Source organism: Alligator mississippiensis, chromosome 12 (genome assembly GCF_030867095.1).
Source record: "Alligator mississippiensis isolate rAllMis1 chromosome 12, rAllMis1, whole genome shotgun sequence".
In the NCBI taxonomy this organism is placed as follows: Eukaryota; Metazoa; Chordata; order Crocodylia; family Alligatoridae; genus Alligator; species Alligator mississippiensis.
In genome coordinates, this window is record NC_081835.1 from 46,484,276 (window position 1) to 46,510,959 (window position 26,684).

At 50.3% G+C, this 26,684-nt stretch overlaps 1 protein-coding gene across 6 annotated transcripts in view; it reads right to left on the minus strand.

Annotated features, from left to right (window-relative positions):
* The window catches only part of LOC102570282 (semaphorin-3D), a 48,352-nt gene that overhangs the window by 6,442 nt on the left and 15,226 nt on the right, over window positions 1–26,684 (minus strand). For 4 of the 6 annotated variants that reach the window (XM_019475805.2, XM_019475807.2, XM_019475806.2 and 1 more), the window contains 11 exons: window positions 21,302–21,526; window positions 10,488–10,648; window positions 8,940–9,002; window positions 8,362–8,481; window positions 7,589–7,691; window positions 6,436–6,564; window positions 4,053–4,198; window positions 3,189–3,303; window positions 2,854–2,923; window positions 2,013–2,160; window positions 1,673–1,895 (listed from right to left, as the gene is read on the minus strand). In XM_019475805.2, the coding sequence (XP_019331350.1) occupies window positions 1,673–1,895; window positions 2,013–2,160; window positions 2,854–2,923; window positions 3,189–3,303; window positions 4,053–4,198; window positions 6,436–6,564; window positions 7,589–7,691; window positions 8,362–8,481; window positions 8,940–9,002; window positions 10,488–10,648; window positions 21,302–21,526 (1,503 nt within the window). Of the gene's footprint in view, window positions 1–1,672; window positions 1,896–2,012; window positions 2,161–2,853; window positions 2,924–3,188; window positions 3,304–4,052; window positions 4,199–6,435; window positions 6,565–7,588; window positions 7,692–8,361; window positions 8,482–8,939; window positions 9,003–10,487; window positions 10,649–21,301; window positions 21,548–26,684 lie in introns of all 6 variants that reach the window. The other 2 variants (XM_014600103.3, XM_019475809.2) reach the window with 2 other exon arrangements.

The window sequence follows — 26,684 nt, forward strand, 5'->3', positions numbered from 1 at the left end:
AACCCCACCATCATCTCTGTGATGGTCACAAGTGGCCCAGAGGCCAGCATGCCAGCATGATCAAAACTGGGCCAGAGCTAGAGGCCAGCATGATCAGAACTGGGAGGTGAGCTGTTAGCTATGGGATTTCCTCGCTTTATGCCGTACATGTGTTCCTGGAAAACAATGTATAACTCGAATTTGCATAAAGGGAACCCACTTTACAATGTAATAAATAGAGATATGTTCCAAGACCTTGACTGTACTGACCCCCAAACCCATTTCTACCAGTTTTACAAGACAATTTTGGTATTCACCAAGCACAAGGCACTATCATAATGGAGATGGCAACTACAGAAACACATTGCAGACAACGAGTGAGGATCACAGATCCACACCGGAGACTGTTTTGGTGTATGTCACTCCCACAACGCACTGCACAAAGCAGCTGACTGCAGGCTTCCACCACACCAATGGCATAAGAGTGAATTTACCTTGCATATAATGAATTTTTGGTATAAAAAGGGTCATCCCATAAGAGCAAATTCACACAAACATAACCCATATAAAGCCAGGGAAACCTATACTGCAGCCATGATTTATGGAGAGCAGGTGCTACAAAGAAGAGAGTCTGGAAGCCTTTTATAGCTCTGGCTACTTGATTAAAGCAAGGGGATTATTGCATCTCCTCCCCTCACAGGGAAAACTGCCTCAAGGTCAGCATGAGAGCATGGTCTCCTATGCTGAACAAGGAGGAGAGAGCAGATTGCCCTGCAATGCTCCAGCAAGCACTTAAGTGAATCTCTGTTCAATTCAACCCAAACTGGTTGGGAGAGCTGAAGAGAGACCAGCCCTGGGGAAGGTGGCCAAGGATGTTTGGGCATTATGCAATGTGAGCTCTCACATCCATGTGAGAATACCAAGCCAGAGCCCCCTAAGTACAGCAAGACACACCAAACTCAGGCTCAGCCTGGCAAGCATGCCACAAGCTGGCCATCACAAAGCTAGCTGAAGAAGGGACTTCTTGATTACAGCCTGTCTCCAAGTCACTGGTTGTGTGTGGCTTGCTGGCAGATGCCTGGAGAGGGAACTTTTTGCATCACTAGCTCCACATCTGCTAGCTCTGTGTATCTATCCCCCCTTGCTAGTAGGCTCTGAACGATGTTCTGTGGAAGAAGGGGGGAGAGGGGGAAGGGCAGAGGTGGGGCCAGGGAGAGAGAGTGAGAGAGAGTGGTGGCTTCTAGTGGCTGCTCCTTGTAGAAGTTAATGACCCACTTGTGCTTTTGGAGCACAGTAACCCACTTGGCCAGCCTAGGATGTACCCCTGTTGTCTGCAGCACATGGATAGCTCTGTGGGGCAGTGACCTCTATGGGTACATGGGGCAGGAAGCCACCATGTCCTGATTAGGGCCAGGTACACTGGTAGACTCAAAGGGTAAGCACCCCAGAGGCTAGATGTGCCTCGCTGGAGCAGGAGGAGTGGATGCTGCCAGGGTGGTGTTAGGGATACAGGACTGCAACAATACAGCTCAGTGAGACAGGACTGCATGGAACTGAATGGCAATGTTTTCTTGACACCAACAAGGGTGCTCACCAGGCTGAGGCACACCAGCAGTATAGCATGAGATCCCCCCGAGCCCTTTGACTGGCAAGGTGTTCATAGGGCCAAGGGTGCAGGCCACGAAGCCTCTACCTGTGCCAAGGAAGAGAATGTCGTAGTGTCTGTTCTCTGTCTCCAGCCTGTGCACCAACAGCTGCCGCAGCCGATAGGGCACATTGACTTTCACTAGGATGGGCTTGTGGCGAAGCGGATAGATGGGCTCCCACATCAGCTGGTGGGTGCGCATGAAGCTGATCACATCATCGGGGAAGTCCTTAGTGGACTGGAGAAGAGGGTCATATGTTTCACTGGGGCACTGTGGGGGCAAAAGGAGCAAATGGAAGAGGGATGGAAAGCACAGAGTGGCCTGCCCCTTTCCCTCCCCCTTCTGAGACCCAGTTACCTCCCAGCTACCCCAGTGCTGCACACTTACCGTTCCTGGACGGGGGTAGGGGATCCGCCCCTTGTACTCCACCCAGCGGTAGTCAAAGCCTTCCTTGTGTGCAAAGGGCCCGTTGAAAGCAGCTCGCACAGCAGCCATGGAGTAAACACATACAGCAGAGCCACTGAAGACCCCGCTGCTGAAAAGGAGACACACAGGAATGAAAGGGCTGGAGACAGACCCTGCAGCTGCAAGAGCTGGAGCTGGCATGGCCTTGTCCACGTACAGGAGCTGCTGGTTTATATGGGTCAGTGTTCAATCAGTGCAAGCCCCTGAAGGAGCTTGCACCTCCTTTATCCTGCCCCAGCTCTGTTCCTGGCTGCCTTGTGCTAACAAAGAGCAGCCAAAGAAGGGGTCTGCATCGGTATAGCTAGACTGGCACAGCCTGAGACGCACCAGCCTGTGCACAGGAGTAGGGAGAGCTACTGCTTGCAGGGAAGCAGCCATGAATCCCTTATTCACATACTGTCACTCTGGGATCCCCTCTGCAGAGGAGCACCAGCTCATGGGGCAGAGGGAAGGCTTCCCTCCAGCTGGGATATGCTGGACTTGATCCCAGGGGTGAACATTGGCTCTGCAGTGGAGTCCTTGATTTCCTGTGGTCTTGCTGCATCCTACCATAAGGACCTGCTGTTTCTCTGTCCCTCCAGGAACTGTCAGTGGCCACCAGCCTGTCCTGCCAGCCAGTCTCCCCGCTGTTTGTGTGAGACAACCCCCTTTGCTTTTCCCTTCTCTTCCCTCCCTCTTCTCAGGCACCATTTAACTCCTAAAGCCTCCTGCAGGACAGGTGCCCCATAGGCCACTCAGGCAGAAGCTTCCTGTCTATGCTCACCTGGAGACAGTGAAGAGGCCAAAGATGAGAGGGCTCTGGGGGTTTCGGGTGTGGAGGAGGAAGACATCCTCTGCAAAGAGACCAGGTGAGAAGGCCTAAGCCCTGTAATGCTGGATCAAAGTTCTCAGGACCCAGTTCTGGGGCAAGGGTCCAGTGTGGCTGCCCCACCCTTCAAGGTGGCCCACCTCTGCCCTGAGTCCTCTGCTGAAGGAGGGGGCAGCTCCATGCAGGACAGAGCAGGTCCCCTCCTAGGTGACCCCAGCACCTCAGGCCCAGACAAGGGCACTGTGGACTTGTGGCTGAGGGAGGGAGCAGGGCAGGTGCTCTGCACTCACCTAGCTGATCAAAGTGTGTCTCAGTGCCTTGGGGCCCCGGGATGGAGCAGACCAGCCGGGCTTTGAGGAACGTGCTCCAGCGATTGATCAGACTGCGCTTCCCACCCAGGTCATTCTGCCAGGCACAAAGAGGTATTTCTCAGCAGGAGTCTCACTGAGCCAACCTGATCCTCCTTCCCTGCTTCCTCCAGCACTGTTAACCCCGCTGTGACCACAGCTGGGCTTTCTGAATAGGAGTGAGGGGCAACACATCATCACCACCCTCCAGCCACTCTGTGAAGTGGGGTGGGTCAGGCTCTTCTACTTTCTGCCTCTCCTGACAGCCCCTGGGCTCGGCTGGGACGGAACAGGGCAATGAGACAACTGATCTCTGGGGCAGCACAGTCCCCTTCCACACCTCCCTGCTAAGAGAGAAGAGGGAAGTTACCCAGGGAACCTTCTTGGATCACAGGCCTTAGCATTTATGCTACCTGAGCTGGGGAAAGCAATATCATCGACACTCAGCATCTCAACATCCTCCAGCTAGGTTCTCAGCTTGAGGACACAAGGTGTCCTCACCGCCCATGACAGACGGGGAAGCACTAGCAGAGGGAAACAAAGGGCCTTACTCAAAGTTGTGTAATCAGTGTAAACTACTGTATGTGTTTACTCCATGGCAAAGCCAGGTAAGCCCCGTCTTCTGTAACCACAGACTAGGCTGCCTTCTCTTATCAGACCCTGGTACTGAGCCAAAAGACCCCTAAGGTGAGTGAAGGAATTATGAGCAACATCACCCCCTTTTCATTATGAGACAGTGGCAGAATGAAGGGGTTGCTGTGTCTCCCAGGGGTGCCCACAGCAGCACTCTGGCCTCGCGGGAGCTACCTTGCATACCCGGGCTACCCGGGCGTGGATGCGGCGTCTCTCCCATGGGCCGGCCTCCAGGGCTATCTCACGAAGGAAGATGTACACCTTGTCATCGTGGGCATTGTAGGTGTCAGGAATGGCATAGGCCCCAATGAACACAGGCTCTGCACAAGGGGAACAGCAGGGAGAAAATGGCTTACTGTTGGCAGCCTTGGGCTCTGGGTTTATGTTCTAGCAGCACCCAGGAACTGCAGTCAGGACTGGGCCCTTTGTGAGAGGCACTGTAGGCACATGTGGGAAGCAATGGTAGCTGTTGTATAGAGCTCTCACTTCAGTAGGGTGAGACTCGAGTTTTGGCATTAGGACCATTCCTAGATTGTAAAGCCAGAGCACTCAGTCTGATCATGGAGTCTGACCCCTGCACAATGTGGGCCAAAGAATCTCACTCAATTACTCCTGTGTTAATACCATCACATCTTCAGCAAGGCTTAGCACCATGGGGCTCTGGAGGTGCATTCAGGAGCTATGAACCAGCTGCAAAGCTCAGTCTGAGAAGGCCCTGCTGGACTTGGTGCCTGGTGGCATGATTCAGTATAATGATAAGCTGATGCTGAGAAGAGCCACCTCAGAAGAAAGCAGGAGGACTGGAATTACGGTGTCTAGGGTCTGGGTTCTCCAGTAGAGTCACTGCCTCCTCGGAAATGTGCCACTGGTGGCGACGCGTAGGGGGTGCATGGGAGTGCACATGCACCCCCTGAGAGCTCTGGTGCACCCCCTGATAGCCGTGCTCACCACTTAGGTGATGGGGTGGGGGGCAGGCAGGAACACTGGTGCCCCCCTGCAAGCGTTGGCTGATCACTGTGCTCACTGCAGCCACTTTTGGGAGTAGCTGTGGCAGCTTCTGGGAATGGCTACAGTGATAGGCCGGCGCTTGGTCCCAGAAGCAGCTGCAGCCACTCTCAGAAGCAGCTCCAGTGAGTGCAGTGATTGGCTGCAATGATTGGCCATTGCGGGATCGCACAGCCCCCCCAGACGGCAGGATTACCCACGGAGGATATCTTCCAGTCAGCAGGATCGCCTGCGGGGAGATCCCCCACTCTGGTCCGCGGGACTGGTCACAGGGTGGGCACATGTCCCCCCTGACAAAGGCAGCACCAGTTGCCCATGCACTGGCTTCAGCAGGACAAGGCCCAGGCCACGGTCCAATGGTCCCAGAATCACACTCCACTGGGACTGAGGTTTGGGCCCAGTTCAATGGACTGTTCCAGTCTGTGTCTTGACAAGCTAAGGGCACCCCAGGGTGCTTAGTCCAAACATTTTGGGGTCCTTGGCAGAATCAGAATAAACTCTCCTGTATGAGTCTGATCATTGCCATTTTGGATGCCAGAGAGGGGACCTCTAGGCTGAAAGCATAAGCAGCTAGAGCTATCTTCCTGCAGCTCCAACAGATTCCCATCCTCTGCAGAGGAGGCACAGAGCAGGCCCTTTCACACCCACCGACTGGTGGGTTACAGAAGCCCAAACTGTTCCAGGGTGATGGTTTCATTGTGATCTTCCTTGCTCATTCTCCTTCATGGAACAGAGATCTGAGAAATGTCCAAACCAACCTGGGCTGAGTTATGCACCAAAACAATAGCTAACCTGTGTCTTGAGCCCAGAGGCAAGTGAAACTGCTAGACTTTGGTTTCAGACCAGAGGGTGCCTGTAGACATGCAGGATGCCTGCTCTGACATGCTGTAATTGCAGTGCATCAGAGCAGACTCGATTAATTGAGTCTGCTTGAAGTGTGCTAATTAGCATGCTCCAGCAGCCTTGAAATCTCATGTATTCAGTGTCCCTGTGCTTCAAAATGGCAGCAAGGGCATTTTAACTAAAACTTGTTGAACAAGCTTTAGTTAAATTGCCCCCACTGACATTTTGAAGTGTGGGATACTGAATAGATGAGATGCTGGGGGTGCTTTAATTAGAGTGACTCCCAAGAATTGCTTTGATTATAGCACCCACCAGAGCACGTGTAAAGATGCCCATCATGTCTTACCATGGGCCTAAATACAGCTCTGAGGGGGCAACCGAGGGCTCTTCTCCTTGCCTAGGACTTCATGAGGCCTGAAGCCTGGAAGGAGCAAGGAAGTGGGGGAAGGAGCAGGTATGGGAGGACAAAGGGGGCTATTTGAAGTACCTGAATGGGCAATTGGAGCCCACTGGTACTAGGAGGTCTGGGCCTCTCAGCAATGACAGAAAATGAGGCCCTGGGTACCAGCAGCAACACAACAAGTATGGTGCCCTGCATCCTTCCTGCTCTCACTCTTATTCCCCCAAGCACTAAGTGGAGTCACTCTGCTTGCCAGGATGCACAGGGCCCAATGCCCCCCACTAGAATGTATCTTGATACCTTCCCTACCATTTAGCCAGTGGTCTTGGTTCTGTTCTGTTCGGATGTAGTTCTGGTCAGCCCCGTGAACCCCGGTTCGGAAGAAGGCAGCACTACTACCCATAAAGTCAATGGAGGTGCCCGAGTAGAGGTCTCCATCTGCCAGGTCAGAAAGGGAAGCACAGGTTAGCAAGCAGAGCTGGAGCTGTGTCCTTACACAGACAGTCCTTCATTCCTGGACCCTTCAGAAAAGGAGTATAGAAGGATCTAGTGGTTAGTGTGGCATGTCAGAGCTTCACATGGGAGCGGTCATTTGGCCATGACAAGGGAACTGGGCTTAAATATAAACTAGTATCCAAGCAACCAAATGACATTTTATTTTTCCTGTGTAGCTGTCTCTGGGCTGAATGTTCTCTCTGGCTGCAGAGAAGGTCCAGGTGGACAGATCATCTCTCTGTCTCAGTGAATACTTTGGGTATTGAAGGTGGTAGAAAGTTACCCATACCCAGACAGACTCTCTAAATGTGTTTGCACGTTCAATGAAAGTAATTACAGACATTTAAAACCTAATAAACTTGTGGGGAGCCATGCTGTAGTGCTACCTAGCTACAGGGCGGATCAATTAAGACAACTGATTCTCTGATCCAGGAGGGGTGTGCTAGGAGAACTTCTTCCTGAAGTTTCCACCTACAAGATCTGAGTCTTTATTAGCCTATGACAGCCTCAGCTCACCACCTTTGGCTCTTATATCATTGGACAAATGAGGCTACTCATAGACCCAGAGCCATGGCAGGAGCAGAACTGAATGAGATAGGGTATAGCTGTGCTACACTGCAGCCCATGTAGACATGCCCAAACCAGAGTTAAACTAGCCAGCTTGCTACTGATTGAAGCATAGCCACAGAATCATGGGCTTCAATGCAGCCAGCACAAGCCAACCAAAGATGTTGGGTAGGTCGTCAGCAGCTGAAGCCCAGGCCACTGCTCTTGGGATCTGAGCCAGATCAGGCATGTCTGAATGAGCTGTTGTTATACCTTTGGCTTACATACAGGCATACCCTGAGATGTGAGAGGCTATTGGCAAGGACAGAGCTGACTATCCATATGAATCTATTTAATTTGTAATGCACCTATTTCTACAGGGTCTAGTATCCACCTCCAGTCTTCCACAGGTTCCGCTTACCTATAAGCAGCCCAGTAAAGGGTTCGTGGGGACTGTACGGACATTTGCCTCGCCCAGATTCCATAGAGTGGGCCACCAGCTGCATAGGTGAGGTCCCCAGTTCCTGCAGATGGTTAAAGAGAAGACTTCAGTCCAGGCAGAGGCTTGGAACAAACCAGGCTGAACTGTGCTAGGCACCTCCCCTTCGCTAGCAAGGCCTGCTCCAAACTGCTCCTGGCACATGCCTGACAGGTTGCCAGGCTACCATCACTTAATTTTTATTCAAGGATTGTGCCAGAGGCTGAATGAGGTAAACATGGTCCCTGTTTCCAGTAAGCTTGCAAGGTAGGAAAGTATCTCTGTTATGCAGTCAGACATGGAAGACAGCAGACAACAACTCAAGCTGGTCCCATTTAGCTTGTCTGGAGATAAAGGGCAGGATAGGGCTTGGGAAGCTCAGCTCCTGTTGACTTGGTAGCAGTCAGTCCCTGGAAAGGGCTACCAATATAGACAGTGTGTGTGTGTCCCTGCAGCAAAGACATTCATGCTGTGAGGTCCTTTGATCTGGTTGCAGACCTGGGCAACAGCATATGCTGGGTCCCCTCTCACTTCTCATGCTGCTCAGAAGAGGAGTGTCCCTCCCACTTTCTCTTGGTGCCTGATGATGATGACTAGCAGAGGGGGCATCCTGGGGTCCCTTTTTCTTTCAGGCGGTGCAAAGAGGGTACAGGCATGCTCTGGGGTCCCTCTCTGCCCACGCCAATGGTGAATTCCCCTTGCAGAGTCCCTCTCACCTTTTCCCTTTCTCCAAGCTGGATGAAGGTGCAGATGGGCTGATAGGAGCCTGTTCCACAGGCAAACACATGGCTTTGGTTAAATGGCTGGAGGAGGCGGATGAAGTTGGCACATTCTGTCTGTTCAGGAGGAAGGTTTTCTTAGAAAGCAGCTCTTTTCATGCTTGGGCCCTGGTACTGAGGTCCTGGGCCTCCAGCCTCCAGCCCCCTTCTTTTCTAACACCGATCATATCTCCCCCCAGCGCATGAAAATTCCCTGGAGTCATTTGTTCTTCCCCAGAAGTATGATTGATGCCTGGCTATTGTTAACCAAGAGAAGTGGTCTAACAGGCCCAGAGCAAAGCTGTATTCTTAATATCCCAATTGGCAAAGGTTAGGTTAGATCAAGGGAGCTGCACTGACAACCAGAGATCACATGGACAGGCCAGTGGGGCCCCAGGGCCTGCCCTTAGCTTGACAAACCTCCTTGTGTCAAGCAGCCCCCACCAAGGCCCATTGCATGGGTCACTGTGCTTCAAATATGGGTGGATGAGCTTACAGGGGGCTGCTGAGCCATGAAGTGCTCAGTGCTGCTTTACCTCGGCATTCTTCCCAGCAAGTCTGCAATGCTCCACCTGCTCTCTGGGGGCTGGCCAGAAAATCTGTAAGAGAAAACACCAGCCTAGACCTCAAATGCTGGAGGCTGCAAGTGGCAGAAGAACACTGGCATAGCCCCGGGTCATGCCCTCTTCACTCTTCCTTTCAGCATCCACTCTTTGCCCCCGTGTGACACAGGAGACTGGGCTTATGGCCTGATCCAGGAAATGGCGGCTCTTATATTTAATTCCAGTCCCACCTCTCCCACTTGTAATATTGCACCCATCCAGGCAGCGCAGTAGGGGCTCTCTAGGACAGCTCTAGCACCTGTCTCCCTGCAGAGGGTGCCAAAGCACTAGCAGGTGCACACAGGCTTCTGCACAGGCACACAGGCTCCCCCAATACGGTTGCACAGGTCCTGTGCCAGCCTCTTTCCTTTGGCACAAGCTCATGGGTACTACATATGGCTCAGGCTTTCCCTTGCCTCCCAGGTATCAAAGGAAGCCTCAGAGTAGATTAGGACAGTTAGTGACAGAGGCATAAGCAGGGATGACTCACTGGGCTAAGCCAAATCTGAGTCTGGTGAAGGCCAAGTTTAAATGTATTAACAGGCTTGTCTTCCAGCAAGCTCTGCACTGTGAGGCTGGGAAGCACGGGGTGATATGTGGTGTTCTCAGGGGTTTGCATCACTTGCAATGTAAATGATTTGTTGTGACATCAGATCGTTGGTTGCTGCCCATCCAGGCAGACTTCCATTCCTAGCTGTGCTGCTGGCTGGTATCCACTAACCTCCCCAACAGTGCACACTGGATGCTGTTAGCTGCAGCCCAGCGACCCATCAGTGCCACTCTGCTTGGGCAATTGAGCACCACTTGCTGAGCAGGAGCGTCTACACTGCATGATGCTTTTCCATGTCATTCTTGTCCTTAAGCTTACTTTACGTCAGGTAGCACATCGAGTTACACAGTACTAGCTTCCCTCTGGCATAACAAGTGAGACCCATTCCCACAAGTCTTCTGGGAAGGAGGAGGTTAGCCTCCCCCGGGAATTCATAGATTCATAGATTGTAAGGGGCTGGAAGGGACCTTGGAAGATCATTGGGTCCAGCACCCCTGCACCAGGCAGGAAAGACAATTGGGGTCAGGTGACCCCAGCGAGGTGACCGTCCAGTCTCCTCTTGAAGATTTCCAGGGTAGGTGACTGCACCACCTCTGGAGGGAGCTTATTCCACAGTCTGGACACCCTAGCTATGAAGAAGTTTTTCCTGATGTTGAGCCTGAAACAGTCTTCCAGGAGTTTATGGCCATTACTCCTGGTTTTCCCTAAGGGTGCCCTGGTGAGCAGTTGTTCACTGAGCCCTTGATGTACGCCCCGATATAGCGGTAAGCTGTTATCAAGTCCCCTCTCAGCCTTCTCTTTTTCAGGCTGAAGAGTCCCAGGCCCTCAGACTTTCCTTGTACGGCTTGCCATGCAAGTGTCTGATCATACGGGTGGCCCTTCTAACATACGGATATGTTATGGTCCCTTCCTGCAGCCTCCCTAGCACTGACCTTCTGAGGCGGTTTGCTTGGGCTGTCCAGATGCAGAAGGAAGACATGGTTTTTGGCTCCTACCATCAGCCATGCCCTGTCTTCATCCACCAGGAGTGACTGGAACTCTAGCCCATCTTCTGGACCCAGCAGTAGGTGGGAGCTGTTTGATCTCAGCAGGTCTGTAGGGCAGACAGAAGGCAAAGGGGAATAATATAGGAAGCATTAACCCCAACTCCATTCCACACCAGGAGAGCTCACACCCATCTGTGAATGACAAGAGTTTATTCTGTCATTCCCCCATGGCAGGTGGCTGTGACCCTGCCCTCATTCCTCTCTCCTAGTGCAGTCTCTGTTACCTCAGTCCTAGTCTGTGCTCCTTGGGCTACCCCTGTAGCCAGTATTATCCATGATCCAAGGGCTCCCTGATCCCCTGAAGATTGTAAATGATGTCCCTTCCCCTACCCTCTCTGGAATGAACCAGTGCTGCTACGGAGTGCCCCTTTATGGCAATCCAAACCTCACACCCAGCCCCTGAGGACTGTGACTATCCTGCTCTTTCCTCTCTGACAGCAGTGTCACACAGGTCAGGCAGCTGGTTGGGACTGCAAGCAGGCAGCTGCTTTTGTGGTGAGGTCTGGGTGAGGGTTTTGGAAGCTCAGTTTACTGTTACCAACCTTGAAATTCAATGGAGCAATTAGGCATGGAAGAATTTCAAGCATAACTTGCAAGTTCCAGAGACCAGGCAGTCCCAGTGCCCTGGTGGGGTGTGGGGATGGGCCCACTCCATCTTGCCAGGGGTGTTTTCCCAGATTATGGGAGTGTCTTTAAAAAGTGTTGAAGTTTCTCCTGCCCAGTGTCCTTGGTGTTAAAGACCATGTAGAAACAGCACTGCCCCCAAGCTGGAGCCTCTTGTCCAATGGCTTCTGCTTCATCTACGGGGAGAATTTTTGGTGTATTTGTGCTGCTGCAGGACCCCAGTTTCCTTAGCAGAAACTGTTCCAGCCTCCTGATCTCAAAGATTTCTAAAACCTCCCCCTCCTCTTGCCATAATGACTGTCATATAAGGGGTTTCTGCTGCCTGCCCAGTGCAGCTTGTGTGAGATGCAGAGGCCCCATGAAACAGTTCCTGGTACAGATGGGAGGGAGCCATAGAAACCCGTGGGAGAGAGGACCAGTTGGGTGACTGCCTTGCGCCTATGATCCCTGCAGCTAGTCTCCAGAGCACGTGTCCATTTACAGTACTGCTTAGTGTTCCAGCTGATGGGGCAGTCACTGCTCCCCTAGGCACACTGGTCCTGCCACCCTAGCTCCTCTCACTGTCAAGACATTTTCCCTTTCTTTCTTCTCCTTTCTCATTTCCTAACTGCTGAAAATGTACTCAGCTCTGCATGGGCTGCAGAGACAGGCAGCCTCTGCCCCAACGAGCTTACAGGGTAAGCTTCCAGCTGCTTTCATCCAGGAGCATTCCTTTGCCTCAGGCATGTCCTGGTACTTGGAGTTAGCAGGGCTCCGGCTGCCCTCTCCCTCCCCCTCTCAACTCAAGGGGATCTTAAGACTCAGAATCTGGATTAGGCCAGCTCAGAACAAGGTTTTTAGATCAAGCATTTGCTGACAGGCAAATCCCTAGATGGCAAGATTTCTTGGAGAAATCTCAGCTGCACAAAGCAGAGGAGCCTGCACAAAACCCCATGGTATGAGTACTCCTTACCTCCCACTTCTGCAGCTCCCCCCCAGCAAAACAAAGGAGTGGACTAAAAAGATTTGGAGAATGTTCCAGCAAAAGAATCCTTTTGGGGAGGGGGAGAGGGCAGGACTCTAGGGAGCAGAAAACAGGGATGATCAGCCACATCGAGGGTTCACATGGGGAGGGACTGAAGCAGATATCAGGCTCCTGCAGCTGGCCTTTTTCTGGGCAAGCAGGTGGGACATGGTGGCTTCCAGCTCCCTGGTGTCCACAGCATGCTTCTCATTTCCTATGCAGTTAGAGAAGTGGACTCATTCAAAACCCTAGGAGAATCTTTACTGACCCTGCTGGCAAACTCACCTTGGGCCTTCCCTGGCAGCCCAGCCTGCACATACAGTTTCGGAGCTGAAAATCCAGCAGGACTCCTGCCTCTCGCACTAGTCACCATAATAAAAATCCTTTCCCTGGGACTTAGCTGGCAACTGCATGTTTGATGTGTGCATCAAGATGGGAACCTAGCTCATTCTCCCATCACTACACTAGACCCCAGACTGCTGGGCTAAGAGGGGGAAGGCACAACACGTCGGTGTGACACAGGCAGCTGAGTCACAGGTCTGTTTGCAGAAAATCACTGGTCTGCTATCAGCCTCCTCATTTTTACCTGCAGGGATCTGAGGCACAGGCACCAGACTTTTATGTCCTCAGTGTTGGGGTAAAACTTGGGGGAGAAAGACTCTGTGTGTGTGATCTTCCATCTCAGCTAATCATTCTTGAAACATCACCCAAGGTGGCCTTGAAACCTGGCAGGTGGCTATGTGGATTTTAACACAGTATGTATCATGTTGAGACTGACAGAGTCCAACTCACCCCTTTGCTGAAGCAAATGGACTTTTGATCTCCATAAACACCAACAGCTGGACTGAAACCCAAATAACCAAACCTGTCACGACCCTGGAGAGTATAATCTAGGGGCAGGAGGAGTCCTACTAGATCATTTAAAACTCTTGATTGCTCCCCCCTTTACATTGGTGGATCCTCTCATGAGGGATGTGAATGAGGGAGGAAGAAGACTGGTGTACTAAGCCTGAGGTCATCCTGGGTTTAGGGGGCTGTGTGGAAAACAGGACTTGGAGAAGGAAGAAAAGACACGATAGACGAGGGAGGGGATGGAAGATGAGGCAGAGGTATGGGAAGAGCTGTGCAGGACCTTGGAATGGAGGGTGGGAAGTCAACTGAGAGGTGATAAATAAGCCAGAAATTCAGCTAGGGACCAGCAAAGTACACCAACAGGTAAGGGGCATCTGTGCAGGGGGATGTGCATGTGCATGCACGCACACATGGAACTATGACATACAAGCTGGGATGCGTGGAAACACATGTCCTCCTTTTCAAACAAACCACTGGACACAAGGGACTGTTCCTCTTTTCCTTTCACTCCTGTTTCCAGGGGAGACAGGAAGCAGGAGCCTTTCTCTCAATAGGGCAGCTGTTACAAACTGGAAATCCTATTGACGTCTGCTCATCCACACAAGTAAAGTAACAGCAGCAGCATATGGAGTGGGCAGGTGCTGGCTCACTGCATGAAAAGAGCTCTTCAGCCAAGCAGCTCCTTGGCAAGTGGCTTCCTGTCTCACCCCAGGCCAATCTGCCTAATGAGTGGGGCTGTAACTTTCTTTCCTGAGAGCCAAGGAAGTCCCCACCTCTGCCATTAGCCATTCCCTGCTGTAGATGTCCAGTGACCTTGGTGAGCAATCTGTCCCTTACCCTTCCCTGTTACAGACTTTTTTGTACTTGACAACTCTGTTCCCAACAATCTTTCCCTTAGTCTGTATTTTGCAGATACCTCCATGGATCTTGCCCCTAACCAAGGGGGAAACCTTTTAAATCTGCTTTGGGGTTTTGGACCCCAACCCCCATTAATTAAAATGGCATCAGGAGCTGAAAACTCCCCTTCCTACCAAACCCATTATCCCTGCCAGGCTGTTGATCTCAGGTGGGGGTCAGGTGGATCCTCCTCCCTGGGCTGAGCCCTGACATAGCCTCTACCCACTGACAGGGCTTGGATCTCCCTCTGGAGCCAGGGCTGCTCTTGTGACCTGCTCACCCCGAGGTAAATGTAGGCTGGTGCCACTGGGGATGCAGCTCAGAGGTGGGGGTCAAAGGTTTATCCGATACTGCCCCAACCTGCTTAATTAACTGGAGGAAAGTAATGACAGTACTTAGGGCAAATGTGGCCCTGATGTTGCTCAACCTGAAACAATTAGGAAGCTGCTATTATCACTGCTTCACCTTCTGACCTCCCTCAGGCCCTGTCCTGGGGAGAGGTCACCCCTGATTTATGGCAAGATCCTTTCCACTGTGCTGTGCTATTTGGTGCTAGATTTCAATCTGGCTCCCAGGAAGGATTAATTGCTCTGTGCTTGCAGTATTCAATCCACTGCCCCGTGATAGAGATGAGGGTCTACTCTCACAGCTTCATTCCCTTAGCTCATTCTCTCCCAACTCTTTAAGAAAGAGGTGAGTAGTATCCACCCAGTTTGCCTCCAGTTCAGCCCACTCATAAAAAGAATGATGATAGGGAATAGACCTGCTAACGAGGAGCCTAAAAGGCCTTTGAAAGAGGTTGCTGTAAGTTGCACACTGTGTGCTGGCTGGGAGAGGGAAGACCCCAGGTAACTCCAGCTTATCTAGAGGGGTCCCCCAAAGCGATTTTCTTCTATTGTCATGCCCCCACTGTTTCCCAATGTTTGTCTCTACTCTGCCTTTCCCTACCCTGTATTCATTGCCTGACATCCCAGCCCTGTTCAAGGTCAGTGTTGTTCTCCTAAAAGAGCATTCTCACTCCTTTCCACTAGACAGACCTAAGTCAGGGGTGACCTGAAAGCCTTGGGAGTGTTTGAATCTGAACCAAGCTACATTTTGCCTTTTCTCTGCAACGGTCAACAATGGCACTGCTAGGGTCACTTGTGTCGTGGTAAATGTTGGCAGAGACCCGCCAATTTGCCAAGCCAAAGAATGCCCACCAAAGGGTAATTGATTCTGATCCTTACCAGCTGGGATGCAAACCAGTGACCCAGAGGCAAAAGGCTTTCTAACAAGCTACCAAGCCCTGGAGCATCCATCTGCCTCACCTACCCTAGCTTCCAATTTCATACAGTAACAGAAGATCAGTGTTACACTCTGGCTTCACTATGTGACTTTGGTGCTGTATAACCTCAGAGTAACTCCACTGTCTACAACGGAAAGACAGGGACCAGTCCAGAATTACAGTTGTCCTTAGTGCTGTCACAGTTGAGCCAGATTTACCCAGTGGCATTTATATTTCAGAGTGCACACAGCACAGGTCAGCCTGTACAGCAATTGCATTGGTTGCTCCCAATTTACTGAAGTTCTATTATAAGCATCTACTCATCTTATCATCGGGAAAGGGATTGGTTTGCCGCTGGGCCTTATTGTTCTTGGCCTCGCTCCTTCCTGCATCATCCTTCCTCTGCTTTTCTTGCCTTTGGTTCTGTCATTTCCTTTTTGCAAGCTTGCCTGTGTCTCGCCCCACACTCCTATTGTGCCTGTCTGCCTCCCTCATGCTGTGCTGTGACGACAGTCTCCATCCCAATAGGCTGTGGCCTGGAGGGAGCCTCAGAGGTCTGGGGTGTTTAAACCTAAACTTGTCAGGCCATTGTGTCCATGAACCCCCTCTGTGTCCTCTATGAGTCACATCCCCTGCCATTGTCTGCATTTTCCCTGAGCCCTCTTGAGGCTGGGAGCTTCCTCTCTTAGCTCTGCCCGAGACTCAAGGGTTTTTGGCATGTTGGACCCATGCATGCTTTTTCTTTGAAGTATAGGAACGATCTCTGTTCCCTTCATTGAAGGAGAGGGACAGGTTATCAATGCTGGCAATCTCCCAGCAGCGACAAGCTGGGGGGTGGCTCTGCTTCCTTATTAGGGGCTGCATGTCAGATAGAACTGGCCCCTTCTGAGCCAGCCACACTGCTCCACATGCTTTCTTTTGAGTCCCTGGGTTTCAAGCCAGACTTCTGCTGTCTTACTACGAGCCCAGCAGGCATCTCCTGGCACAATAACTACTGTCCAATTTTACATAGAAACTGAATTAACCCCAGGCCTCAGTCCTAGCCCCATCCTCCAGCATGTGAGGGAATTCAGCCTGCCTGTTCCTCTTGTGCCCAGACTGCTAGCATCAGACCTGGTAAACTCAGCAGGTTTGTTCTCCAACGGGAGCCCTCCATAAAAGCCCAGATGCTGCAGGAGTTGCTGCTGTGTCAGTTCAGAAGATAGCGATAGGGTCTGCCAGGCCGTTCCTTCCAAATAAGGTTGGAACAGCTGCCCTGAGCACTTAATTGTTACAGAGCTCATCTCAGCTGCGTTGGCCTTTGCAGGGGTTTGGGGTGAGACCTACCTTCCTTGGGGAAGACAGTAAGTCTTGAGTGGCTTGGTAGAAGGCTATGACTGAAAGTCAGGCTGGCTCGGATGCTAAGGTGAGTCTGAGCTCAGACAGCACGCTCCAGCAGAGCAGAGGGATAAAGCTTGCCTTAATTCCCACTTAGCAGATATGGCTTGTGAGAAGGACATGCAGCAGAGACAGCCTCCAGCATGAGATGCACCTCACAGGAAAGGGCACGTTTCAGATGTGCAACTGAAATCCTCTGGCAGCTGAGATTTTTCCAGAGGCCCCAGCTGTTGAGTTGGCCTCTGGCTTACAAACCCATGCCACTCTGCTATGAGCAGGGATTTTAGCACAGATTTCAGCGTGAGTGTGTTATGCATGTTGTTCTTCATCCCCCCCCCCCCCCCACAAGTTGCTGTACCCTGCGCTATTAAACAGTTGGTGCATTTGATACCTGAGGAGACCACCTTTCATTGTAGGGTGTGGGATCCCTACAGATTGCCTGGAAGAGGTTTCAGGGTCTTTTGTGCAGTAGATAATACAGATCGTGGTGGTAGAATAGAATATGTGTGAGAGCTGCCATGCTCTGGTGGTGAGCACAGTCGTGTCTAAAAATGCTGAGGTTAACAACCTCCTTCATGTCACTAGTTGAAATAAAACCCAGATCAGTAGTGACCAAATAGGGTAATGCAGAATTAGAGAGGGTTCAAAAAAGGGCAGCAAGAATGATTAGGGGCCTGGAAAAGATCTCATCTCAGGAGAGATTGAAAAGGTTGGGGTTGTTTATCTTTAGAGAGCAGATGAATAAGAGGGGTCATGACAAAAGCACATAAAACAAGGAGTGGGATGGAGAAGGGAGACCAGGAGATCCGAAGCTTCTGTTCCTGTCTCATCACAGATGAGCTAGGGGAGATTAGGAGAAACTGGAAGGCGGGCAATTCAAAACCAACAACTTTCACCTACAATACAGTTGGACTTTGGAACTCATTGCCACAGGTGGACACTGAAGCCCAAAATCTTAGGATTCAAGAAGGGCCGGACATTCCTGTTGATAACAGGATATCCAGTGTTAATGATGACAAATTCTGGAAATGAGATTAATCCTCATGTTTTGGCGCTTAAGACCAACTTTACCCAGCAGAAATCAAGACACTTTTTCCCTTGAGTCATCTGGCATTGGCCCTGACTCGATGCAGAATATTGGACTATGGGTCTGGCCCAATTTGGCAACCCCTCTGTTCCCAGAAGTGACTGGTTACCATCATAGGGCCTGTTTGGTGGCTCTTCTGGGATAAATCATTCATAGATTCATAGATGTTAGGGCCAGAAGAGACATCAGTAGGTCATCGAGTCTGACCCCCTGCCCTGGGCAGGAAAGAGCTCTGGGGTCTGATGACCCCTGCCAGGTGCTTGTCCCATCTCCTCTTGAAGACCCCTAGGGTATCCTCTTGAAGACACCCATGAGACATCCAGGGTAATCATGGGCCAGTCCAGTTCCTAGTGGATGTGTGATTGAGACTGCTCTTGTAATTGGTTCTTTGGATGGCAAAGGCTAGAATGATCTAGCTAAACTATTCTTGTATCTTTACAAGCTGGAGTCTGGGGCCCTCAGGCGGTGTGCTCTGGGGGAACAGTTGCTCAGCTGCTCTGTGCTTGCCCAGTCCTAGGGGTTTACTAGAGGTATTCTCCCCAGTCACCAAGCAGGTATAGGTCACCAGCACCAGCTGCCTTTACAAAGTGAACCAGGCAGAGGCCATCTTCCTATCCCAGCCACCTGACAGATCTCTTGGGAAAGCCCTATCCCTGGGAGAAGAAGCAAAGGAAACTTCTCCTTGGAGGATACTTGGGCCTTCCTCTAACCTTCATTTCCCAATGCTGCTTATGTTCTTGTGACCTCCCCACCAGCACTAGGAGTCCTGGTGTAGATGGGCAGCTGGTGTTTCAACCCTGTCATGTCTGGGCCTGCTTTCAGATGGGTTAAGTAGCACTAGGAGGAGGATGGTCATTGCTGACTTGCCTAGAGCTGTGGTTCTCAACCTTTTTTGGACCAGGACCCAGTTGTAAATATTGGACAGTCCTGATCCAGTGCCCCTCACTCCTGAACCACTGTCCCTCGACCCCAGTCTCCCAGTGTGTGAGGCAGAGGGTGGATGTGTGGGACGGGTGAGGTGTGTGGGGTGCATGGGGGGCCCCAAGCAGCTCCTTGCAGGCTGGAACTCTGCCACCCTGCAAGGGGAAAGCCACTGTTTCCCATGTTTTTCTACTTTAAAGGAGAATCCATTTTTAAAGTTTGTTGGCAACCCTTTCATATATTTTTGCAACCCACTCTTGGGTCATGATCCATGGGTTGAGAAACGCTGGCCTAGAGCAGAGCTCCCGCTGTGACTACCAGCAGGGACGGATTATCCCTTTAGTCGGTCCTAGGCAAACAAACTCATGGGCCCTTACTTTTTTCACTCAATAATTATAATATGTAAAATAAGCAAAACTGGGCCCCTTCTTCACTTAGGGCTCTCGGCATGTGCCTAGTTTGCCTATGCGTTAATCCAGCCCAGACTACCAGTTACAATAAGGGAAAGGTTAAGGCAGACGTTGGCTCTGCGTTGGTGGCTGCTCTTCAGATCCGAGCTCCTGGGGATTTGGGGAGTGAAAAGGGAAAAGACAGGGCATTGTGAGTAGGAGTTTGAGAGGATTAAGCTGTCTGCTGCAAGCCACAGATGGGAAGAGTCTAGGAGAAAGAACAAGTCTGAAGAAAAGAAGAATGGGGGGAGGAGTCAAGAGCTAAAACCTCCCTCCTCCCCACATGGCCATTCTGGCTGATCATACCTGCTGTATGACATCTTCTAGTAAGGGAGCTTGGCCATGAGCTAGTACAAATGAGGAAACTTCTCCCCTACTCTGGAATCCCTTCCCCAGACTCAGGGCAACAGTGGCACTGTGCCATGTTAGCTGTTGTTGTCTCCTTGCTGGTGTGCTGGCCAGGCACCTGTGTAGCTTGCGGGTGCATTAAGTCCCAAGTCCACCCTCAAAATCTCTGTTGAGGGAGGACTACAAGGAGTGGCTATAGAGCTTCAATGAGTGCAGGGGGTACAGAATCCCTCCAGTGACATCCTGCCCCGATCAAAACTGTGCTGATTCTGTTGCATTCACAGTGTTCCCTTGCTCCTAATCAGCCTGCAGTAGTGAATGATGAAGCATCACCCAGCTGAGATGAAGACCAGTTAAGAGACTTCTCTGAGACTACATAGTGAGTCAGTGGCAGAACAAGGATCAGAAGCCAGTTCCCCAGCTTCCCAGTGCTCTGCCTTAACCACTAGATAGGCTTCCTCTCCTGTGGATCACAAACCAAATCTTTGTTCCCTCCTGACGGTGAAGTCTCTACACTTTCCCCTGGAACTGACAGTGCACACAGTGGCATGTCCTATACTGCTAAGTTATTGATGTTTATTGTAGCCATAGCTCAGTATCCACCAAGAATGGGGCCCACTGTGGTAGACACTGTAAATAGCAGCACACAGTCCTTGAACCACAGAGCTTATAGTATAAATCAGTGATTCTTACCCAGGGTGCTGCAGCACCCTGGGGTGCCTTGAGATCTTTTCAAGGATGTCATGGGGCGCCACACAATGTAAACACTGTGAGGTGTGCAAACATGTTTCACAAGACAAACCTGGATATTTCAAATAGCAATCTACAGTGCCAAAAACATTGTGCCCTGTTGTGATCTTTCTATGTTCCTAGCAAAAGGAAAATTGTTCTATTATTTTTCTGTAGCCAGAAGTGAATAGAGTGAATATTAAGAACTGCATTTTCTGAAGGGTGCCTCAAGTCTTAAAAGATTGAAAACCACTGGTGTGAACAGACGAGACAGACTGGGGAAGGGTAGAACACACCAGCAGGATGAAGCTGCATGTCAGTGCCATGACTGCTTTGCAGGGTAGCAAGGATGGGATCAGTACAATGGCAAGAGAAGGGGAGGGATGAGGGGACAAGGCTGGGGGCAAGGGGGCATGTGTGGACTGAAGGAAAGTCACTGTGGTGGCTGGGAGGTTGGAGTTAATGGCCTCTCAACACAGAGCAGGGGATGTCTTGTCAGAACCATAGAGTTTAGAGTTTTCTCAGCTCCTCTCTGCATTCTCACCCCTCAGCACCATATTGGGGAGGTGGAGAGGTGTCACCTTATTTTTACTTTTAGTGCCCATTGTGTGTATAGCATCCCCGCTGCAGAGTTCAGAGCCAGGTGCTGCCCAAGGTCTCCTTCAGCATGTCATACTCTCCTCTGAAGAGGTTGAAGAAAACCCAAGATGCATCACAGCAGAGGTAGAACAAGACACTGAGCTGAGTCTCAGGATGGAAGTGTGCCAGTGGCTGTCTAAGATCTCCCTTCTCCATGCAATGACTTTTCTCCCTCCAGCCCCCATCTCTAGCACCAGCAGCATTGTCTTGAGCCCTGGGCTTGTGCTCTTCTTCAAGCCCCCTGGATCTCAGATGCCAAGCTATAGTCAGGTCCTGGAGACTTTCTAGTCACATTTTCTAGGGGCAAGAAACCCCACTGAGAAGTGCTGATACTGGCCTACCCCAAACCCTGGACATTACCCATCCTGTTATTTCTGCTCTCACAAGCTACCAGCCACCTTGGATAAATGATGCTCCGTTTAGGCCACTCTAAACAGGGCATAATCCCCAGAAAAAACCTTGGCTGCCTCCAGAGCTGGCCCAGAAGACTGATGTAGGATGGTCCCTTACCTTTGTAGGAGAGACGAAGGCGAGGGGCACCTTGCTTCCAGGCACTGCTGGTCTCAGTGCTCAGCATGAGAATCAGAACCATCAGGGCAGGAGCAGAGAGGAACGGACTTCTGAGGATCAGGGCTTTCATCCTGACTCTGGCTGGGGCTCTGTTCTCCGGGGGGAAAGCAATCCCTCTTTCACGGGTGCATGTTGTGTCTGGGGAGATTCTGGTTCCACTTCCAACTGAAAACAGAAAGGGAGAAACTGCATCTTTGTGAGCCCTGCACTAAGGTTCTTGGGGTCTTACAGCTTCTGTTCTCCACTGGCTAGACTGGGGTCCCTTTACATTACTGCAGATCTAATTAAGCGATCACAATTCGGGCCTGGTCTTCATTCGGTTTCTGGTCCAACGGAATTGCAGTGGTGCAAACCACTAAGGCAGATATATCGCATCACTGTAAAAGCCATTTGCACTGGTATAGCCACATCAGTATGGGGAGATCAGTGCAAATCCCCCAGTAATACTCCAGTATCAGTGTGGAAACTCTTTTCCAACAGAAAAGGAATCCAGCTCTTTTCCCATTCACAGCACTGCACAATTCTCCTGGTGCATTCTGAATAGACCTTATATGTAGCTCCATTACACCATGCTTGCCATCTCTAGCCCTCAAATTATGTTAGAGGCCCTATGCTTTAGCCCCATTTTACAGATGGAAAGCTGGTAAGGTAAAAGGAGTGAATTGCATTCCCCAGAGTCATAGAGTAAGCCAGTGTCAGAACCAGGGCTTGTTGTTTCAAAAGCACTTAGGCTTCATGTGATACCAGAGCCCCTCTGGACCATGCACTGCACAGACACCAGGTGAGAGAGACAGACCCCATCCAGAAGAGCTCATGGGAAAAGCAGTGACAGTTATAGGATTGTGCCATCATCATTTGCACCAAACAGCTTTACCAATATAAGCATGTCCCCATCTATGTCAGCCCTTTACAGCTGTAAATGCAACTTCCTCAGTAAGCCTGAGACTATGCATGCTATGGTTGTAAGCCTGGTCAAAGAGATGCATCAGTCCCTGAGGACTGATGTGTAGATGCATTACATATAAGAGGGAATTCAAGACACAGCATTGACATATATTAATGGCAGTGTTTGCATCAGCATCATGCTTTATACTCTGGAGCCCCTTATGGGAGTGGAGCCAGAACCTGAAGATTTTCCCATAACTTCTGGAAAGGAGGATGGAGATGAACAGAAACCATTTGTCAGCTTAGCACCAACAGGACATGCCTTGCTGTGAATGACAAGTCTGAGAGTGACTCAGAACTGGTGTGGCATGAGGAAAGTACTCAGATCTCGGGCTTATGCTGATAAAAACCTTCTCAGACCTATAGGATCACATACTCTATCTAGAGCCCTGTCAGAAGTCTCTGTGCTTTTTCCTAGGTTTTGCCTCATTTCATTTTGTAGCTAAATCTTGCCCTCCCACCCAATGCCCATTATACCACAACAAGGAACTGACATTTGGGAGGGATACTATTTAAACTTTCCTTTTGTGCCTGTGTGTTTGTGATAGTATGCTTGGAGCCTCTCAGCCTTCTCTGTTCATTACAGATAAACCAAGGCTATCAGAGTTCATTAAATTTTCATTGCTTGGGACTGAAGAGCTCTCTTATCTTCACATTTCTGCATTCATATACATGCTCGTGTGTTATTCCCTCATACACACACTCCCATACACCCTGTATAGGCTGTATAGGGCAGCTAAGTGGACAATTTGCTGCAAGTATTTATCTGGTGAATGTAGCCAGTTTTCCTGTTCATAACTGTTCTGATCTCCAACTCCCAGCTCTACATGTTCAATACTTATGCTTTGTGTTTGGTCCCCTGAGTCATATGGTTTTCCCTGATTGGATGGCTGGAAATTAATATAGAGGCATTTGGTCTGATGGGGCTTTTATAACCACAGGGACAGTGTAGAAGTGAACAAGCAGCAGCAACTTGGGGACTAAGGCATTTAAAACTCTTTTGTTTCCTCCATAAGAAGGATCATTTAATTGAGCTATGGACATGAACCCAACACCGGATTTCATGCCTGACTGAGGTAGCAGGGGAGAAATTACCTAGATCTAGTGGCTGGTTGGCAGCCTTTCCATACGGTTTTCTCGTCTCACATTCACAAAGTCCTTGTGCATTGCAGTTATGGGGGCAGCCCTGCCTAGGTTCCTCTGCAGTCTAAGGGCTTGTCTTTGCTACAAAGCTAATTTTAGTTATTGCTTGAGGCCCATCCATGCATACAAACCCATAACTCAAATGTGTTAGTGCTTTTAACCAAGTTGGCAGGCTTCTTGGCAGGTAGAGTAAAGCCCGAGTTAGCAACTTCTCAGCTTCTAATATGACCAGTCTATATTGGATGCAACTTAGTGTTCCAGTGTTTTCTAACAATGCCATGTGCCCAGGAAGAACAGACAAATCCTCCAACAACACGCTGAAAAAATACTTAGATGAATCAGGTTGCAGCAGCACTCAGACCTGTAGGATGTACTTAGAAGTCTTTGCCCCTCTCATGAGTGAGGATACTATAAGCATGGGCACAACAATCCTTGTTTCACAGTGTGGCTGCTCTCAGTTGAGCTAGGTTTTCTCAAGGGGTAACTTGAGAGTTGGTAATTCACATTCAATCTGGAGCAATTGCACACTTTTGTGATCACTCAGCTCTTTTACAACACTAGACATTGCCAGGTGTGTCCTTCCCTTTGACTGCCAAGACAATATTTCATAGGAATCTGGCAGGGGTACAGATTGGATTCAAGGGTCTATATCTTGTACCACCATTCACTGTGCTACTAAGGCCATTTCCAGTCCTATTTCGGAAATGTAGGTACTTACTCTCAGCTCTCATTTCATTCTCTGCTTCAGTCCTAGACCTTGAGAGATGGGTGTCAAGAGGCTGGTTATGAACCTGCTTGCCCTGCTTTCCTGTGTACTGGGAGGATGCCTCAGCACAGTTGCGATTTTTAGCTTATCCAAAAAGATCCAGTGTCATGGCCATGAAACAAAGATAAACCACGAGCTTTTGGGATGCGCCCTCTTTTCTAGACCTTGGCTGCACCCTGAAGAAATGCTGCCAATCCAGTGGTCATCATAAGGGCACAGCTGGGGCTTGATGGAGATGTCTGCCAGCACACACTGGTTGCTGGAAGCCTTGGGAAAATGCTAGCCAGTAATTGTAGCTTGCTATAAATGGAACATGCCTGTACTGGGTTTAGTTCGGGCACAGTGCGCAGATGGGGGAGGGAACCCCATGGGATCCAAAGCCCCAAGATATTCCCGGGGGCTGCAGGGTTGTGTAAGTGGTAGACAAGCCAGAGCCCTAGCCCTGCATGTACCTCAAACATAGGCCTTCACATTGGGATGAAATAATGTGGCTGGGTGGTATGGCAGGTCACTCACACTGGCAGGGCTCACTTCTGCTGAGGAATTCAAGAGGAAAATGCTCACTGGTTTCAGTGAGAGCAGGATCATGCCTCAAAAGGAGATCCTTGTGTAACAGAGCCAGCCTAGGAGAGGGCAATGTTACCGCTGACATAAGGGGCACAAAGTGCAGGGAAGTTCTGTGCTTCTGTGCCAGCAGTGAATTTGGCCCAAGGCCAGCAAGCAAGCCATGGCTTTGGATGCCAAGGGGAAAGGGGCAAGGCACATAGGATGAAGACACATAAAATGGATCATCTGTACCTTCTGCGCTAGACCAGGCCTTAATTCAAATGCAGCCTCAAACCAATGTTGTTTTGCCTGCATCACCAGATCTCATACCTCCTTACTGGGCACAAAGCTAATGAGAGACATTTGTCTTCCCTACTGCCCTTGTCCTGTCTTCTTGTCATTGATCGCTGAGCCAGTTTGTTAAGGGAAGCTGTAACTAACCAGTGAAACTCCCTTCTGTTGGGTATATTTGAGGCAAGAGGTTTAGTGAGGTTCAAGAAAGGACTGGACAGTGAGAAGCAAAGAAAATAGCACCTCGCTGTTATACTGTCGGGGTGAAAGTCCTGTGCTCCAGAGCTTTTACCTACCTTGGAAATATCTGCCATTGATGCCAGAGACAGGAAAACAGATATCTTGGTCCATTCTGCAATGGCCAGTCCTCTATTTAAGAAACCATGATGGCAGAGCAGGGCAGAGCTGGGAGGCATGGGTAGGGGCCGGCCCAGGGCTTGAGGGGTGTGTAGCAGTTCAGGACTAAATTGGCAGGAGAGACTGCAGGACAGGTTTGAAATGCACAGGCAATGCGCAGGCTGGGAGCTTCTGTACTGGGAGCCTACATGCTTATCACCAAGAATTTGCTCCATTAAAACTGCATCATTTCAGAGGAACAGAACTTGCTTGGAAGATTATTTTCAACACAAAAGGTTTTCCCCAGGGTTTTTTTGAGGGGGCCCACATGCACTAAGCCTTAGGATCTCTCCTTGCAGCAGTGCCCCATCCATGCCAACCAGGTGTGCAGCAGTGTGGGTTTCTGCACACCTGCATGTGTCAGCTGAGAATGCGACATCTGGTGCCTCCTTTCGTCACAGCACCCTGTCCACATAGAGTCAGCTTCAGCAGAATGATCCTCACTCAGCAGTGCCTTATCCATGCCAGCTTATCTGGGTGAACTCTCCTCTCTACCTCACTGATGGATCATGGCCCCCTGCTGTAAACCTCAGAGGTGAATAACTTGTCACAGACAGAGTTTATACTGAGAGGGGGAGAGCAAGTGTTGAGTGGATGGAAACAAGTTGCAGATGGTGAATCCAAGGTTAAATTAAACACTTTCGACAGCTTTAAATAATCAACTGTCCAAAGCTACATGTATTTGCTGTCTTGGTATGAAAAGCGAACTGCTAGCAGTCAGTGAACTGCTCGAGTTTGGGGATTTCTGTGGGATTCAGAACTAGGGTCATAGTAGTGAAGGTCTTGTGCTCCTGAGTATCCTAAGAGTATCAGGGGGAGAAACATCAACTTTTGTGGTCCCTGTTGTCATGGGAGTTGGGGAAAAACATTATGGTAGTTCTTTTTATGAGGAGCTACTAAACTAACCTCTTAGGATAGAGCCAGACATAAACAGGAAAGCAACCATTCAAAGCTTTTCCCCATAACCCTGCATCAAACCCCAATACTGCGCTTCCAGTTATGGCCCCATATATCTGTGCCAAAACACACAACAGCCCCCACCCCCTGCCCTTTATTCTGATCCTGCATCCTTCCTAACTCATCTCTGCCAGTGTACCTCCCCCAGACTTGCTCCATTTACCCCGTGGCTGGCCCAACAAGGTACCTGTATCCCAAAAGCTTACATCCTACTCTGAACAGCACCAGCTTCTTGTCAATGCCACTCTGAACCAGACTGGAAACAGTGTTTAGTCTCTG